This window comes from Gopherus flavomarginatus, chromosome 8, assembly GCF_025201925.1.
Source record: "Gopherus flavomarginatus isolate rGopFla2 chromosome 8, rGopFla2.mat.asm, whole genome shotgun sequence".
In the NCBI taxonomy this organism is placed as follows: Eukaryota; Metazoa; Chordata; order Testudines; family Testudinidae; genus Gopherus; species Gopherus flavomarginatus.
This window is the reverse complement of record NC_066624.1, coordinates 109125614-109143587: the sequence shown is the minus strand read 5'-3', so window position 1 is coordinate 109143587 and position 17974 is coordinate 109125614. Positions and strand designations below refer to the sequence as shown.

The 17974-nt window shown below is 50.0% G+C and overlaps 1 protein-coding gene across 1 annotated transcript; it reads left to right on the top strand.

Moving 5' to 3' along the window:
* Positions 1 to 4866: 4866 nt before the first annotated feature.
* Positions 4867 to 17023, top strand: C8H2orf72 (chromosome 8 C2orf72 homolog). The gene is made up of 3 exons (XM_050963734.1): positions 4867 to 6161; positions 13417 to 13530; positions 15965 to 17023. The coding sequence occupies exons 1-3, from the start codon at positions 4931 to 4933 to the stop codon at positions 16054 to 16056; spliced, it is 1437 nt and encodes a 478-aa protein (XP_050819691.1). The 5' UTR covers positions 4867 to 4930; the 3' UTR covers positions 16057 to 17023.
* The last annotated feature ends 951 nt before the right edge of the window (positions 17024 to 17974 follow it).

Genomic DNA, 17974 nt, shown 5'->3' with positions numbered 1-17974 from the left:
AATGGAAAAGCACCAGGTTTAAGATGGATTCCAGTACCAGGTGACATGGTCACATGTCCTGTGAGACCCCCCAAGCCTTCATTCTTCTTAGCCTCGCTCACTAGAAGGCTTGCAAGTAAACAGAGCCATCTGCAGTCAATTGTCCTAGTTGATGGGAGCCATCAGGATTCCAATCCACCATTAATAGCCCACACTTTGCATAATTACAATAGGACCTCAGAGTTATATTTCATATTTCTAGTTTCAGATACAAGAATGATACAGTAATATAAATAGGATGATCACACTCAGTAGATTATAAGCTTTGTAATGATACTATAAGCTTTATAATGATACCTTACAAGAGACCTTTTGCATGAAGCATATTCCAGTTACATTATAGTCACGCTCATTAGCATATTTTCATAAAATCAAATGGAGTGTGATGTCACACAGGGGCTCTGTTCAGCTTTCAGAATCCTGTTGTACAATTTGAAAGTCATGCAATCGCTGTGATTTTCTTTGAACCTGTGTGTTAGCTTGTTTGTGAAGGAGCAGGAATAAAAGCAGAGTCATTAGGACTAGATTCTGTGTCCAGTGATGTTCATGGAAAGCCTGTCCATTGAGATCAATGGGATTGAATCAAGCCCACAGCCAGATATGCCTTTGTTAATTGTTAGCCTAACTGCTGAAAAGTAGGTAAAGGTTTATGAATTGTTACAATGACCTTTGATATAAAGGTCTGTTTAAAAAAGATATGAGAAGGAGCTAGACCAACTGACTTAATTTAAACAGAAATAGTTGTCTGATCCCACGGAAGGACTGCGTTAAGGTTATGACTGGGGAACAAGAGGAACAGAGGTTTGGAAATCAGTTAACCAAAATCGGTGTGTTGGAAATTAAGCCTGCTTGGTGGACAAAATAATGAGTGGCTGGATTATTCCACCCATCGTCTCTTTGGGGACTATTAAAGAGACTTCAGAGGGGAGACTAAACCTTACTGACATCACCGCAGCTGCAGAGGAAGGATTGTTGCCTGATACCACACACTGATACTCCAGTAGGGATGCTTGACCATCAGTGCTGCAAAAGCGAGGACCTCAAACTGATACACGTGAGATCCTGCTTTGTCTTCCCCTCCCATGTGTACTTCTTTTCGCCCCCCTATCTTCCTCCCATGTTATCTCTCCTGGCTTTTCACCTGATCCTGAAATCAGCTGTACTGCCCAGCACCAGGTTGGTGAGACGAGACAGCCCATCCAGCATTTCCCAGTCTGAGAAGGACCAGTTGATTGAGAGGGGCTGAGCAGACCAACCAGATGATGACCCTGACCCAGAAGGTGAGCCAGGGTCCACAGCAACAGCTGTGCCAGACCAGCCACTCCGTATCCCAAGAACATCAACAAAAGCTGAATTTCCCCCAGCTTTACTCTACTATCTCCTCTCCCTGTGTGTGTCCCCGATTTATCTAAAGCAGGAAAGTGATGATTATTCCCTATTCGGAATTGAACAACAGCACTAACCCTTTCTTCCCTACTGAGAAGCGCTGTGTGACTGACTGAATAAGAGACTTCAGCCAATCTCCACTGTCTCCAAAAAGGGACTTTGCTGGGTTTTGATTGATTGTTTTGCATAAACAGTCAATTTCAGTGGCAGTGCTCTTCACTACCTGTGGATTATTTTCCTTTTGTGTGTTTCAGTCAATAAACTTCTGCTCTGTGGCATGAATTGAATTATGTATTTGCCATGGCACTGAGCAGGCTGAGTGCTCTGCATACCAAACCATGGGCCTTTTTTAACACTGTTTAATATTTAGCCCCTATATTCCATCTAACTTAATATAGAAGGGCTTAGAAGGAGAGCTAAGAGATGGTCCATAAACCTGAACTGGAACCAAGGACCTCTTGGTCAGATTAAATTTCCCTGCTCAGGAGAGATCCAGGATGGGAATAATTTGCAACACTGCAAATCATATCTCTTTAGTTCGGTGACTAGCTTCAGTCAGGACCTCGCTTGCAGTTGCTAACAAGTTGGGCCTGTAACCAGTGCGGTGTGGAAAAGACCAGTGTTGTCTACAACTTCCAGGCCTCATAAGCACCCTTGATATAATTGCTTGGGTCCTACTACTGAAGACATTTAGTTTGGGCTACGTGAAAGTCAGATGCAATGTACTACTAAACTGGTAGCTGTTTTGAACTCTGTTTGTAAGGTGCTAGTTCTGTCTCTTGAAAAGTGAGTAGGAAGAGAAAGCTGCATTGGCAATTAGATCTTACCTTTGTTAATGGATAGAGAAATGTAAACACAGTTGTTTGGACATGATGGATTATGTTCACATTCCCCATGAACATAGTGACAAAGGAACATCTAAACAGAATGAGCTGTAGAATTACAGCTGAGCATAAAAAAAGAACTGGATCTTTAGACACTTTCATTTGAAAAGTGGTTGTTTTTTTATTCAAATAAGCCACGTATCTGCTGCCAAGCAAAAATAATCCATGATGCTCATCCAATTTAAGTATGGATTCATTTGCCTTTTATGTCTAGGATGTACCTACATTAACCACAGGGCTTCCAACTGGAGGGGTTATTGTCCCAGAACAGGTCAGGGTTTGGATGCTACTCACTGAAAAGCTATATAGGAGGTAGGTATTGCTCATACTCCAGTTAAGGATTATTCTTTTAGCTTCAGGTGATAGGACTCCAATGGCATAGGACACTATTTTGCATACTAAGGCACAATTTAAACACCTTTGTGTGGTGGGGGACTTTGTCATCAGTAAGCATAAATAATGTCCTGCCCCTTTAAGGCGCAAACATAAATAGAGAAGGGCTTTCATCAGTCAAAGTCCAAAGCAAACTTGTAAAGCATGGCTCACTCCTGCCGGGGCTGGGGAGCAAAGAAGACAACCTCCCCTCTGGTTCTCTTCTCAGCAACAGGACTCTTTCTAGAGAGCTTTCCTTCCTGACTCACTGCTGGAATGAGTTCCCAGCTTCCCACAGCACCTCCCTCGTGCTATGAAGTGTGTGTGTGGGGGGGGGGGGGGGGGTTGCACGGAAAGAATAAATTTCCCCCAGTTCCATGTCTAAATAGAGTCGATCTCCTTCCCAACCCATTACCTGCTTCAGCCAAAGGAAAACTAATAAATTAGGTATTGGGTATGGGGTTCCTAGAATCTAGCAATGAGAAGTGAAAGCCGGGGGCCCAGCTGTGGCTGTTGCCTGTGATCCTTCCTTGTTGTTTTCAAAGTCTGTAGTATTAGAGACAGAATTTATCTACACCAGATTAGATAAAGGGTGATTGGCAAGACTTGAAATATAAGAAAACAAATCCTTACACAAGCTCGAACTAAAGACCATTCCTGTCTATTAGATTGTATCTGATTTTATAGCTTTAGTACATGGCCCATTCTTTTCAGAAGTGGGCGACCTTGCTGTCAGTGAGGTAGGTCAACATATGGTCTTATGGCAGCAGAATGTGATCCCTAGGTAAGATTCTCCTCTCTTTATCGGTGCTTGTCAATTACTAAGTTACTTTCACCAGTCACTTGCCTATGACTCACCTGGGCTAAGCCAGCTCTTTCTGGCCTAACTCAGGGGGCAAAGCCAATGCCTGAGATGATGGGGTGTCCAGGATTTCAAGGTTTATGGATCTTGGGGAGCAGATAGAATACCCCTGCTTGGGATTCTAGGAGCGTGTCTGTGCAGACCACACAACAAAAACACTAACCCAGGAACCTATCCTTGCAACAAAGCCCGTTGCCAACTCTGTCCGCATATCTATTCAGGGGACACCATCATAGGACCTAATCACATCAGCTGCACTATCAGAAGCTTGTTTACCTGCACATCTACCAATGTGATATATGCCATCATGTGCCAGCAATGCCTCTCTGCCATGTACATTGGCCAAACCGGACAGTCTCTGCGTAAAAGAATAAATGGACACAAATCAGATGTCAAGAATTATAACATTCAAAAACCAGGCAGAGAACACTTCAGTCTCCCTGGTCACTTGATTACAGACCTAACAGACGCAATATTACAACAAAAAAAACTCAGAAACAGACTCCAATGAGAGACTGCTGAATTGGAATTAATGTGCAAACTGGACACCATTAAATTAGGCTTGAATAAAGACTGGGAGTGGATGGGTCATTACATAAAGTAAAACTATTTTCCCATATTTATTTCCCACCCCCACTGTCCTCACACCTTCTTGTCAACTGCTGCATATGGGCCATTTTGATTACTGCTACAAAAAGTTTTTTTCCTTTCCTGCTGGTAACAGCTCACCTTAACTGATCACTCTTGTAAGCCTGTGTATGGTAACACCCCTTGTTTCATGTTCTCTCTGTGTGTGTACATATATACCTTCCTACTGTGTTTTCCACTGCATGCAACCCATGAAGTGGGCTGTAGTCCATGAAAGCTTATGCTCAAATAAATGTTAGTCTCTGAGGTGCCACCCATAGTCCTGTTCTTTTTGCAGATACAGAGTAACAGCGCTGCTACTCTGAAACCTTTAAGTACCCAGTTCTGCACGCTCCCCCTGAAGCTCTGGTACTGACCACTGCTGGAGACAGCAGAGGGGGCTAGATGGACCATTACTCTGACCCCCACCCCCGGGGCACCTCTTAATTGTTGTTCTCTGGATTTTCCTTTTAACCAAGGCTGTTGCTCCGATTGGGAGACTGCAACCAGGGCAGGTTTGACCCCGCCCCCCCGTAGCACCCCTTGGTTCCAGCTTATCCTAGAAGCCTTGGGCTGGTGGGGGATATTTTGCCCGCAAAAGGGGGTGGGTCATAAACGTTCTGGGCCCCTGTTTCCCCGCCCCTGCACCCCCCGTGGAGTTAGGAGCAGGAGCCGAGGGGGAAGAAGCCAGGGAACACCCAGGGAAGGCGAGGGGCGGGGGCAGGCGCTGCAGAGGCAGACGGGGAGCGCCCGGAGGGCGATGGAGGGGGAGCCCCCGGGCCCCGGGGAGCAGGCGCTGCAGGAGTTCCAGGCTCTGGTGGAGCTGGTCGGGGGGAAGCCAGAGGTGCTGCTGGTCGGGGAGGTGCTGGAAGCGGGGGAGACCCGGGCGCTGCTGGGGACTTTTGCCCAGGAACTCTTCGGGGAGCAGCCCGGGCCCGCGGCGGGCAGCGAGAGGCAGCCCGGGGACCAGGCGGGCGGCGGAAGGGAGAGGGGGGCGCGGCCCGGGGACCAGGCGGGCGGCGGGGGGACGCCGGGAGGCAGGGGGGAGCCAGGAGGGCAGCCCGGGGACCAGGCGGGCGGCGCGGGGGAGCGGCCCGGGGACCAGGCGGGCGGCGGAGGGGAGCCTGGGGGGCGGCCCGGGGACCAGGCGGGCGGCGGGGGGACGCCGGGGGGGCAGCCCGGGGACCAGGCGGGCGGCGCGGGGGAGCGGCCCGGGGACCAGGCGGGCGGCGGGGGGATGCCGGGGGGGCAGCCCGGGGACCAGGCGGGCGGCGCGGGGGAGCGGCCCGGGGACCAGGCGGGCGGCGGGGGGATGCCGGGGGGGCAGCCCGGGGACCAGGCGGGCGGCGCGGGGGAGCGGCCCGGGGACCAGGCGGGCGGCGGGGGGGAGCCGGGGGAGCGGCCCGGGGACCAGGCGGGCGGCGGGGGGGAGCCGGAGGAGCGGCCCGGGGACCAGGCGGGCGGCGGGGGGAAGCCGGGGGGGCGGCCCGAGGACCAGGCGGGCGGCGGGGGGGCGCCGGGGGAGCGGCCCGGGGACCAGGCGGGCGGCGGGGGGAAGCCGGGGGGGCGGCCCCGGGACCAGGCGGGCGGCGGGGGGACGCCGCCTCGCCAAGTCCGGGTGTGCCTCGGCCCCGGCGGCGCCGGCCGGGAGATCCGCTCCCGGCTCATCTTCCTGCTGTGCCGGGCTGGCTCCCTGCAGCCGCGGCGGGCCCGGGCCCGCCTGCGGGAGATCGCGCGGGACCTGCGGAGCCGGCTGCCCCGGGGCCCGCCGCCAGCCCTGGTGGGGGTGATCGTGCAGCCCGGCCCCGGCGAGGAGGCGGCGGCGGCCGCGCTGCTGGAGACGCTGCTCTGCGAGGTCTTCCAGGGGCAGCGGGCCGGGCGGCAGGACACGGTGCAAGCGGCCGCCTACAGCCCCGGCCGCCCGGACGGGACGCTGGAGGTCCGGAGAGCCGCCTGCCGAGCCCTGCGAGCGGCCCTGCAGCACCGAGCAGGTACGGGGCGGGGAGAGCAGGCCTGGGGCGTCGGTGTCTTTCGTGCCATTTGCTCCCCCCCCCCCGCTATCTGAGCCGCTGCCCCATTCCCCTGTCTGTGTCAGCACTGGGGGCATCCAGCAGCGCTGATCCTGCCTGGCCCCCCCAGCCCCCCGTCTCTTGCAGATGACACAGCGGGGCAGGCAGCCACCCATGGCTGGGAGGCGGTGGGTCTCCCTGGACTCACAGCAGTACTTGGGTGGGGTAAAGGAAGCAAAAGGCCCTAGGATGCGCAAGGGGAACGTGGCTCCCTGAGTTGGAATTGGGCAAGCGCCCCAGGGCCAACCCCACGGTCCTCCTGGGAACGGTCCCGGCCATAGCACAGCTTTCCTTGCCGGGGCATTGGTTCAGAAGAAACGGTGCCACCTGCATAGTCCCAGTGTCCCTGTTCTACAGTATCCTAGAGGGTTTCCCAACCCAGTGCTGACCCATCCTGACTGATCAGGTCTGATGGGATCACAGCACAAGACAGGACTGTGAGTATAAATGTACTATAATAATTCACAGCTGTGAGGAACACCACTGGTTACAGCTGATTGGTGCTATGGTCTTGACCCCACTTCTGTCTCAGCAGCACTATCTTGGCGCTTGGCACAAGTCATACTGGCTTTTCGACTGGTATCATTAAAGCCAGTAGAAGTGTGGACGCAGGCCGTGTCTACAAAGGGAGCCTTACCAGGATAGGTGTGCTGCTAGGTTATAAACCCAGCAGGGCGCTCCTAGTCTGGATGCAGTTTATACCTGCATGTAACCATGCTGCCTTCACTAGGACACAACTGAGAGTATCAATTCAGGACAAATTGCTTAGAGCAGGGCAGTTACAGCCCCAAGCTGGGTGTCCTTTATTATTAAGGCACCAAACCAGCTAGAGAGACTTTGGTTTTACCCCACTGGCTAACCATAAGTCTCATAAGCAATTCCCTGAGACCGGGGTTGGCCACTCTGTGGCTCTGGAGCCGTTCAGAGGTTAATATGCGACTCATTACCTCGGCACTGATTCTGGGGCTGGAGCTATAGATGCTAACTTTCCAATGGGCGGAGGGCGAGGGGGTGCTCACTGCTCCACACCTCTGTTCTACCCCAAGCCCTGCCCCCACTCCACTCCTTCCCGCAAGGCCCCTGCCACTTCCCCTGAGCCTGCCATGCCCTCTTTCCTCCCCTCTCCCCCCCATAGCTTTCTGCGCTCGTGTAGCAGGACGGGGGTTGCAGGAGGAAGTGCTGATTGTTGGGGGCTGGTGGGAGGCGCGGGGGAGGGGATGGGGGGCTGCTGACATATTACTGTGGCTCTTTGGCAATGTACATTGGTAAATTCTGGATCCTTCTCAGGCTTAGGTTGGCCACTCCTGCCTTAGACACTCCAGTTTCCCAGTATTGCCACCAGCATTGCTCCTTATGGGGATGACTGGTTATGAAAATCAATACCCCAATAAAAGAAAAAAAGGTTCTCCTGATCCCAACGGACCAAGCCCCAGACCCAGGTCAAATGACAACTTAGATCTTACCCAAAATACACGCTTATAACCAGGTCTTATTAACTAAACTAAAATTTATTTAAAAAGAAAAGAGAGAGAGTGTTGGTTAAAAGATCAATATACAGACAGATTTGAATTCAATTCTGGAGGTTCAGTTAGTTTCCAAAAGTACTTTTAGAAATAGTCCAATATCCAGGGTGACTCCAGTCAGTGACTGGGGATCTCAATTCTTATGGCTTAGGGTTTCCCCTTCTTGAAACCCAAAGCAGAAATGAGATGAAGAAGGATTTTTCATACCCAGGGTTTTTATACATTTCAAGCAGCCTCTTGGCCTGAGAAAACAATAGGATTAACTTGTCTCTCAAACATCATGGCAATTAGCATAGGGTAATTTATCCATTGAGCAGTTCAGATACAGGTTATCACAACCTTCGAAGAGACACATAGACAATAATACTATTTCACTCAAGTGTCTTCCTAAATGTTAATATTCCTTTTTTGATCTTTGAATCAAAGCTATAGCAATAGACAAGACTTGTTTGCTTACATTACAAGACCTGAGCAAACAGCTCCCCTTCTATCTCTAACAATGCTGGCTGTATTTCAAAGCTCTATGCATTTACAGATCTTCCTAACAAATCTTTAAAGTTGGGCCATAGGTTATGTCAGTCTGTGAGTTAATTAACTCTTTCTGCGCCTGTGTCACCTTTCAATGAGCTATTATATTACACTCATAATGTCACATAGCGTAACTGTGCTTTTCCTGGTACAGCATATTCCAGCCGCTCACACACTGGTTCTCCCGGAGCAGAACACGCAGCATGCTCAGAAGCATGGTGTTGCCAATATAACTGCATCTACTCTAGGGACTGATGCCTGCAGAGCTGCATCAGTCACAAATGATGTCTTATCACACCCTTGAACAAAGTAGCTATGCTGGCCGAAGTCTGTAGTGTACATGTAGCCACGTTTACATAGTTTATTCCTGTAAGGAGAATAAGCTTTACACATATAACTGTATCCCCATTAGGGGAGATACTGGTAAAAACACTCTGCTAGATGATCATACTCCTAACCGGTGTAGTTATATCAGTACCTCATCTGCGTGTTTATGTGCAGCCAAATGGCAGTTCAACCCCTCTTCCACACCCTTGGAGCTCCCATCCCTTTTTGAGGGTACTTTTCTCTGTCTGTCCTGTTTTCTCTCTCCCCCTCGCTTTCTCTGTTTTCCCCACATGCTTGGATCCCATCCAAAGGCTCCTCCTTGCCCCTCTTGCCCTAAGGGCCCTGCGGCCAGAGGTGCTGGAACTCGGGATGCTGTTTCACGCCCCCACCTTGCAGTGGTTTCCATCGTATACAGGGTTTACAGTTGGTTCAGTGGTCTCAGCACCCCCACTATGCTAACTGTCCAGCATCCCTGCCTGCAGCTGTCCTCAAATGCATTTTCCTCAGACCCTCTCCAGATCCATAGGGCTCCAGCCAGGATTCGTAGGCTCCCCAGAGGCGGCAGCCCCACTTCAGCCCCTGTAGTCCCCCCTCAGAGGACCCACCGCTTCACCCTCCCCTTGCCCGTAGTGCTTTTGTTTTTCCCTTTGGCCCAGTTGGCTCCTTCCCATGGTGAAACCTATGGGGGTGGGGCAGAGGGGCAGAAAAGCTCCTTTGCTGAGTCTCCTGACAAGGCCTGTCAGCTTCCCTGGGTCAGGAGCCAGCTGCATGGCTGCTGCCATGGGGCAGGAGAGACATTTGCAGGATTTGGGGTTGGGTTGTGCGGTGTTTGCTTTTCACCCCCCTGTCCCCACTTCAGTGCATACAGGAGGAGACACTCACTGACATCCCTGTTCCTGGGTGTTTCCTACCCACGTCTCAGATCCCTGCTCCCTGATGTTATTTCTTGGCTTTGCCTCACGTTCCTGTTGTTTGCCCTTGTCCTGTCTCCAGTTTCTTTTCTCCGGGTGGTGGAGCTCCCAGGCCTTCGCCCCCTGCTGACTCTGTCATTAGCTGCGCATACAACAGCTCAGACACAGCTCGCGGACACGGGACCTCTGCCCCCTCAAGCCTTGGGAATACTGGCCTGGCCGCTCCCCTTCTGCGCTCCACAGAACCGTATCGGGCTGACATTCTGCATATTCTGTCAAAAGGGGCCTGACCCTCATCCCTGTGTTACCCTTTGCCCCAGTAACTCCACAGAACTGGTCTCACGCAGTTGCAGGTGAAACTTCCGTTAGGTATGTACCCAGACTGGGATGTTGGGTCCCGCACCCCAGGAACTTGGGCTGTCATAGAGATCCAGCAGTGAGATATGGAGCCAGATCTGAAATTCACGACTCGGGCCTGACTCTATCCAGATGGAATCAGAAACCATCAGATTACTCTCCCCTTTCCCTGAAGTCCAGGTCTGAATGAATCCAGCCACGATTTTCGTGGTTCAGGTGCTATCTCTCTAATGAGCTGACCTGGAACCCTGAATTAGCACTTTGGGGAAGCTTGGATCTGATCCCTGCCTAGTCCCTTCACCCCTTTCAACCCCGTACTACCCCCTTCTGGTGCTCCAAGGCTAGTGGCAGTTGCAACCTTTGCGCCTGTGACTTTGTACTGAGGCAGGAACACACAGCTTTTCCATCCCTCACTTCCATGTGCTGACACTGCTCTCCTTCACCCATCTGTCTCCCATCAAGGGAATCCTGCTGGGGTCTCAACACTGGCTTCACACCCTCTTCTTTAAGCAACTCTCCCAAGTGCCCCTGGATCCTTTTGGTCCCAGCATCCCACTAGAACAGCAGCAGAGATGGAAAAATGTATCCCTCTGTGCGTTACCATGTTGCCTTAGCAGCTTTGCTTTGATGCTAGGGAAACTGGTGCTTGTGGATTCTCACAAATATCGATAGACACCCCCCCTCTTGCTCTTAATTCTGGTGGTGGTGGGAATAACCTGGCAGGTAGCAAAGAAGAGAGCAGCATCTCTAGGAGCCTTCAGTGGGTGCTTCAGAAGGCCTGTTTGCATAGGGCCCCGTGCGCTCATGTTTTAGGTGTCTGGAGGATGCTTGTCGCTGCAGCTGGCCTGCCTGAGCCCCCCCTTGGGGGATGGTAGTTTTAACCTGGTGCGTGTGATAACGAGATACCGATCCTACAACCCGTACATGTGCTAGTAGCTCTAGTGAGTTTACTCGTGTGCATGAGAAGAATTCACAGGAGTCAGGACTTCCGGGGTTGGATCTAATTGCTTTCACCACCAATACAATGCGGAATAGTATTTTTAAACTTGTGCGAGGGACGAGCAGCAGAGATTTGAGCTGTTGCAATGTTGAGGGCATGCCATGTCTACCTGGGAAAGTTACGCTGTTATAAATAAGGTGTGAATTTAAATTGCTGGAGTTATACTGGTATAGCTCCCAGTATGGGTGGGGGCATGCTTATTCCGGAATAAGTGTGTTTTGTTCTTGGTTTGGTTCATGTCATTTGGGAAGGGGTGTAAGGTACATTGAGAAAAGCCACCCTTACGCAGGAGTGTAACTATACCAGTATTACTAGTACAACTTTCCTGTGTCGACAAGCCTCTGCCTTTCCCCTTTCATCTCAGTTTTGCTCTGCAGCTCCCTGCTATTCAAGCCATGCCACCACCCAGCTCCTCGCAGTGCAGACCTGAACTACAGCACCCCTTTGCTGTTCTGGTCCCACACCTCTCTTGAACGTAGGGTCTGTAGTGCAGACATAACTTGTGTCAGCACAGCCCCCTAGTGTAGATGCAGCGTATGCTGATGGAAAGAGTTTTCTCGATCACTCAGTAATTGTCCTGTTCTGTTCATTCCCTCTGAAGCATCTGGCCACTGTTGGATGATGAGATATTGGGATAGATGGACCATTGGTCAGACTCAGTATGGCTGTTCTTATGTTCCTGCTGATGTAGGAACACCCTCCTTCTCCCCCCGCAAAACAACAACAACAACCCCTTCCCCAACAACCTGACATCAGCTATGCTGACAGAAGCACTTTGCACTGTTGGTTTTGTCCCTTGACCAATGCAGCAACATTGGTAACAGTTTTAAGTGCAGACCAAGCCAGATTTGGATGGAGACAATGGATATCCACTTACACTTACGGCCTTAACTAGATCGTGCACCCAAGTGCTAAGAGGGGAAATGCTAGTGTGCTACCCTGCTTTCCCTGAGCATGACATTCATCTATGCTCACTAGGAACTAAAAGGGGGGAACAGTCATGTTGTAAAAATTATTTTATTGTGGGATTTGTTTTGTTGGTCAAGAGGAAATATTGATCACTTTGTGCAGCTTAATGTTGCGTAAGATTGATTGCCCTTAGTAAGGAGAGTCACTGCTAAAGCGGCTGATGACGTACATTTCTGGGCGTTATGGTTTGATTGGTGGGTGAGATATTGCATACCCTAGGATTTGGGGATACCCGATTGCTGCAAGAATCTGTCACGTGAGGCTGTGTGAGAATAAAACTACCCTTGTCTAATAGCCTAGTGTGTTACAAAAACAACAAGGAGGCCTTGTGGCACTTTAGAGACTAACAAATTTATCTGTGCAGAAGCTTTCGTGGACTATAACCCACTTCATCAGATGCATGGAGTGGAAAATGTAGTAGGCTGGTATAAATATATAACACAGGAAAAGATGGGAGTTGCCTTACCAAGTGGGAGGATCAGTGCTAACGAGGCCAATTCAATTAGGGTGGACATGGCCCATTTCCAACAGTTGACAAGAAGGGGCTTTGGTACCCAAAAGTCACCTACTACAGGACAGCCCCAACAAAGAAAGTAATCGAACGCCACTAGCCGTCACCTTCAGCCCCCAACTAAAACCTCTCCAGCACATCATCAAGGATCTACAACGTATCCTGAAGGACGATCCATCACTTTCACAGACCTTGTGAGACAGGCCAGTCCTTGCTTACAGACAGCCCCCCAATAGCCTTAACTCCTGTGAATTAGCCCACGAAAGCTTATGCCCAAATAAATGTGTTAGTCTCTAAGGTGCCACAAGGTCTCCTTGTTGTTTTTGCGGATACAGACTAACATGACTGCCTCTCTGAAATCTGGTATTTTACAGTAATGGCTCAATATTAACTCACCTTCTGCTGCAATGTTCTTTTCCTTATGCAGATTCTACAGCATTGTTAAGTACAATACAAATCTCTCTATTTCCAGCAGGTCTCCCTGGGAGGGGAGAACTAGTCAATCAATAGGAAGCAATAATGAAAGTGTCTGGGGCCGAGGCCCTGACGCAGGATGTGAGGTTTCTGCCTGCCTTCTCTCTTCATTTATATTTTAGTTCTTACAGCTGCTGTATGTGTGCACGAACAAATCCGTGCCAGCTTCCTTGCTGTGCCTCCTGAGGCTGCCAACAGTCCTCTCATTGAAGCAAATACAAAACCCCTCCAAACCCAACTGTTAGTGAAAATCATTAAGGAAATTCTTGGCAGCAAGAAAGTATGGACAAATAGTCCTTATTCTGAATGTGTCCACTCTAGGTAAGAATTTTCACCAGGGGAGAAATGGATTTCTGGGTACCGTTTAATGATTTCACATGGTGAGCTCTATATAGAGGCCCAAATTGCCAACACACCAAGGTTGAGGAGCATGGGGTACCACTGTCTGCCAGCAGGGAACAGCCGTACTGTACGTGACCCAGAATAAGGCAGGTCCCCCTGTTGCCAGCAAGGACTTGAGAAAGCCCTGTCTCTTGCTGATAACGTTCTGAACTTCCCATGCTCTTTTATTTCCAAGGTGGGGAGGAGAGAGAGAAGCGGAGATTCCCCTCCCTCCTGCGGTGCGTCCCCTGGGGCAGGAGGAGCCGGAGAAGAGGCCGATCGGCTAATGCTGCCAACAACCTTCATGAGGGTATGCTCAGCTCCTCTGAGGTGCTTGTATTCTCCACACATCCAGCAGTGGGCTCCTAGCAGGACAGTTATATCTTATGATGTGCGGCAACCGTGTTTTTTTTTCCCCGGCAGCATTCCCAGATCTTTCCAGTCTAAGAAATGGTCGATCAGGAGAAGCCTCGGAACCTGAATCTCCCCTATGATGATGCCGAGTGCTCTCACTAAGCCACAAGGTGGCCTATGGTCCTTTTCTATTGAAACCCCAGCAGGCTCTGATTCCCAAGCCTAATGTTGGCTAGCTTCCTTAGGGAGAACATCTTCTCAGTATATATAGGCTGATGCGTCAGTACTAAATGCCCCTAGAATCGATCCTCTGGTGGCAGTACATATAACACCATAGGCACAGCCATCCCCACAACATCCAAATGCTGAGAGAGAATCCCTGTAGCAAGCTGGCTGGGATGTTTCTTTTAGTGTTGTCCTGCCCTGGTATTTTATGAGCACATTGCTGGGTCCCTCTATCTGCCTGTGCTCACTGCAGTGGCCTGCACACAGCGTTGGTTGTAATGTAGCAGTGGAGTGGCAATGAATTTGCCAGAACACGTCTGAACTACAAATCGCTAACGGGGCCGCAGCACTCATACAGCAATTAGCATCTTCAAAGTGCTGTATGGCAGCTACCCCCTGCTACATGTGCATCTGTACCCTCCTGGTCTTCCAAACTCACATCTCCCCCGTTCTGACCACCCGCTTTCTTCAGTCCCTCACCGTCTCACCACCATGAACGTTCCAGGTCTCTCTCGCCCTGCTGGGTCTGACTCATTACCTCTCCCATTCCTTGTCTTTGTTGCAGTGGCAGAGAACCCTGTGTTGGTAGGTGCTTTGCCAGCATCTCCTAGGTCTTTTATCTGGTCCAATAAAAACTCAGTGGGGCCAGTTCTCTCTTTATTTACACACATAGTGTCACTGAAGTCAGTGGACTTCTATGAGTGTAGCTGAATCTTGGTCTACACTTAAGTTTTGCTGGCAAAGTGATGTCATTTAAGAGTCTGGAAAAGTTCACATCTCTAACTGACATAGCTGTGCTGGCAAATGCCCTAGTGTAGATGCAGTTATACTGCCAAAGAGGTCCTTTTGCTGGTATAGATGATTTATTTTGTTCACTGAACTGGTGTAAACTACACCTCTATCCTGCTATAACGTGACCCGACATAACACGGGTTCACGTATAGCGCGGTAGCAGCTGGGCATTAAAGGGTCCGGGGCTCTGGCTGCTGCTGGGAGCCCCAGGCCCTTTAAATCACTGCTAGAGCCCTGCCACCGCTATCCCAGGGCTGTGGCAGTGGGGCTCCACTGGCGATTTAAAGGGCCTGGGGCTCCCCATAGTGGCTGGAGCCCGGAGCTCTTTAAATCACCGCTGGAGCCCTGCCACCCCTACCCCGATATAACGGGGTTTCAGCTATAATGCGGTAGGGATTTTTGGCTCCCCACGGCTGCGTTATAGCGGGGTAGAGGTGTATACCGGCTAAAGAACTCTTTTGCTGGTATAAGCTGCATCTCCACTAGAAAGGTTTGCTGGTATATCTATGCCACTGTCTAGTGTAGACAAGGCTGGACACAGAACTTATCCCTGTTTATAAATAATGATGTAGAGTCCTACTCCAGATCACTCCTGAGGTTCTTTGGAAATGCAGTTTCAAATACTGTTCCCACAATTCTTGCATTTCCCAGCAATGATCTCCTTTCTGCAGGGGCACCATTGGCCAGAGGCTACAGACTGCTTCGGGAGGAATCCTGAATCATACCTTTATTCATAGTAAATGTATCTTTTGCCTAGTTAATTTCCAAACTGATCCATGACCAATGGTGAGGACACCCACGTGGAGAACTCTCTTGTTATAATAATTCATTATGTGACAATGGTGCAACTAGGGGGCTTCGGATTGAACAGGAACCTATGCCGGCAAATCACTGAAATGCCCAGTTTGTGAAACGTTAAAATTTGGTACAGAAAGGGCATTTGCTCCATTGAAAATTGTGGTGGCAAGAAAATCCAGTCCAATAAACATTCAAGGCCCTGATCTTGCAGTCGATTTCAGGCAGATTTACCCTCTTGCCCATGTGGAGTCCAATGGAAGTTGATGAGGCATCACATGGGAATGGCGGTTGTCTGTGTGGATCAGATTCCAGGATTGGAACCCAGAGCTCTTTACCCATGAGCGGGTGAGGTGAGTCACCTGGTGTTAGTTTAAAATCCTGTATGCTGCCAGAATGCCCAAAACGAGCTGGTTATGAAAAGTCTCCAATTAATGGTTCATTCATTGCTTAAACCTTGATTCTTAATTAAAAATATGAGGCACAATTTGCATAAAATGGGAGTGTTGAAAACCGGGACTCCTGTCTGCATTTTCCTCAGTGACTTTGCTGTGTCTCCCTTTTCCTGCTCCTTGTAGGTGGCCTGCAAGACTCCAAGGAGGGAGTGGCTCTGACAGGCATGTCGCTGAACGGAAACTGTGAAGAAGCAAGCAGAGGCACAGGCACTTAAAGCTCCTGGATGGCGTCAAGGCAACGCCCTTGCTGATTTGCTCTTATAGCATAAGGATGACGGGCTGAATTCACCCTGGTGATCTTCTGGAAAGGGGACATGGAAGCCATCACCCAGCTCTTGGGAAAAGCTGATACCTTCTGTAGCAACAGTGTCCGAGCCAGATAACCGTCCTGCTCCCACCCCACCATTGCTGCAGCAAAACCCAGAGGAGGGTCATGTTCTACCACCTGGCAGAGTTCATTTGTAGATGCATCCAATGGGATTTCTTAAAGGCCCACAGTCCATTTTAGCATTTCACGGGATGTGTGACTGCAGGAATCCCAGGTATAAAACGTGCTCAGCTGCTAGAAGAGAGAGTCTCTCATTTGAACAACAAAATTCCCCTCCAAGAGGCTTTCTGGGTTTCTTTGCTGATGAATGCAATCTTCTGCCTTGCCCTCATGCTTTAGTGCTGTTCTAAAGCTCCAGATAACGGCCTCAATAGACCTTCCATTTCTATTATGGCTTCCCCATTAGGAAACAACAGGCAAGTGGGGGAGAAAGTGATAAGAGCTGCAGGGAGGTCATGGTGCACCTGCTCATCTCCATGTACAGACCTTGGGACACACTGGTGAGTTGAAGAGGATTGAATGCAATAATCTAATGTGAAGAAAGGCAATAATTGCTACTGTCATGCTGGACAATCACGTGCACGATGCAGAAGTCACTGATGGTCATGTCAATAGGAGAGCGGTCTGAGAGAGCTGTTCATTCCATGCGGCTAGTCCTGGTGCTGAGTGAGTGATTTACAGGTTGCATTGGAGGCAGAGCAACCAACAGTGCTTATAGCATTTCCACGTTCTGATGGGGTGACAGATGTCCATACCCCCCACCCTCCAACTTCTTAACCGTGGGATCCCAACAACCACACAGCTTTCAGGCCCCGAAGATCACCCTATATGTTCATCTCTCTTAAAGATGTGACTTAATATATTGTTTTTAGGTAATACAATCTATATATTAGTTTTCAAAGGTATTTTTTTAATCTGTCTGACAACCAATAGTTTTAATTAGGCTTTTATTTCCATGGAGTATTAATGGGACACTGGGTACGTCCAGCTTCAACATAACAAATGTTTGAGTTTGGCTTGGTTTTCCTTGCTCTCTGTTGCGAGTTTTCATCTGGATCAGGCTGTTGGCAGGACACTCTCGCCTCAATTATGTCCCATCTCACTGTCCTCCAGGGTTGCTGGGAGGCGCTTTCATTTGGGTCGGTCCATCAACAGTTGTTTTGTCTTCCTTTGTTCTTTGGTTGGCAGAGAAGTGGCTAATAACTGAGCACTGTGTAATCCTAGCGAATCCAAACTCCTGATGAGATGAAAATTGGTCCTGTCCCTCGTAAGAGCAATGTGCCTTAAGCATTCCTTATCGTGTAGAATAGGGGGTGGGCAGTCAGGATACCTGGGTTCTGTACCCAGCTCTGACCATGGACAAATCATTTAATTTCTCTGTGCTTCAATTTCCTCAACTGGAGAATGGGGATTTTGATATTTACCTACCTCACACAGGAGCTGCAAGGCCTCATTAATCCCTGACAAGTGCTTGGAGGGGCCAGAGAAGGGCAATGGGAGAACAAGAGTGTACTATAGTCTACATGTTAACTGTTTCCCTTCTGGGGTCTCCCAATGGTGCTGCAGTGATGTTTCTGCTCTATGAAAGCAGCTCGCTGCATCTGGGGTGATTGGGTGGCTGCTGAGCAGTGGAAAAGAGCATTAGGTGTCAGGGTCTGGGGGAGTGGGAGGGACAGAGTAAGTGGGGAAAAGTTTTCTCTGATCCTCGACTGGTGTTTGAAGAAATTCTTTGGTGGAAATTTACATTGTAATTCAGGTCACTTGACAACTTTGCTGCTGAAAGTTTTTGTGGCTCATGACTTAGG

Bases quoted from the DNA above. Each gene is read 5' to 3' on its own strand.
- C8H2orf72 (XM_050963734.1), top strand. From the start codon at position 4,931: ATGGAGGGGGAGCCCCCGGGCCCCGGGGAGCAGGCGCTGCAGGAGTTC. The intron at 6,162-13,416 runs GTACGGGGCGGG...TTTATTTCCAAG, and splicing joins GGCCCTGCAGCACCGAGCAG to GTGGGGAGGAGAGAGAGAAG. The intron at 13,531-15,964 runs GTATGCTCAGCT...TGCTCCTTGTAG, and splicing joins TGCCAACAACCTTCATGAGG to GTGGCCTGCAAGACTCCAAG.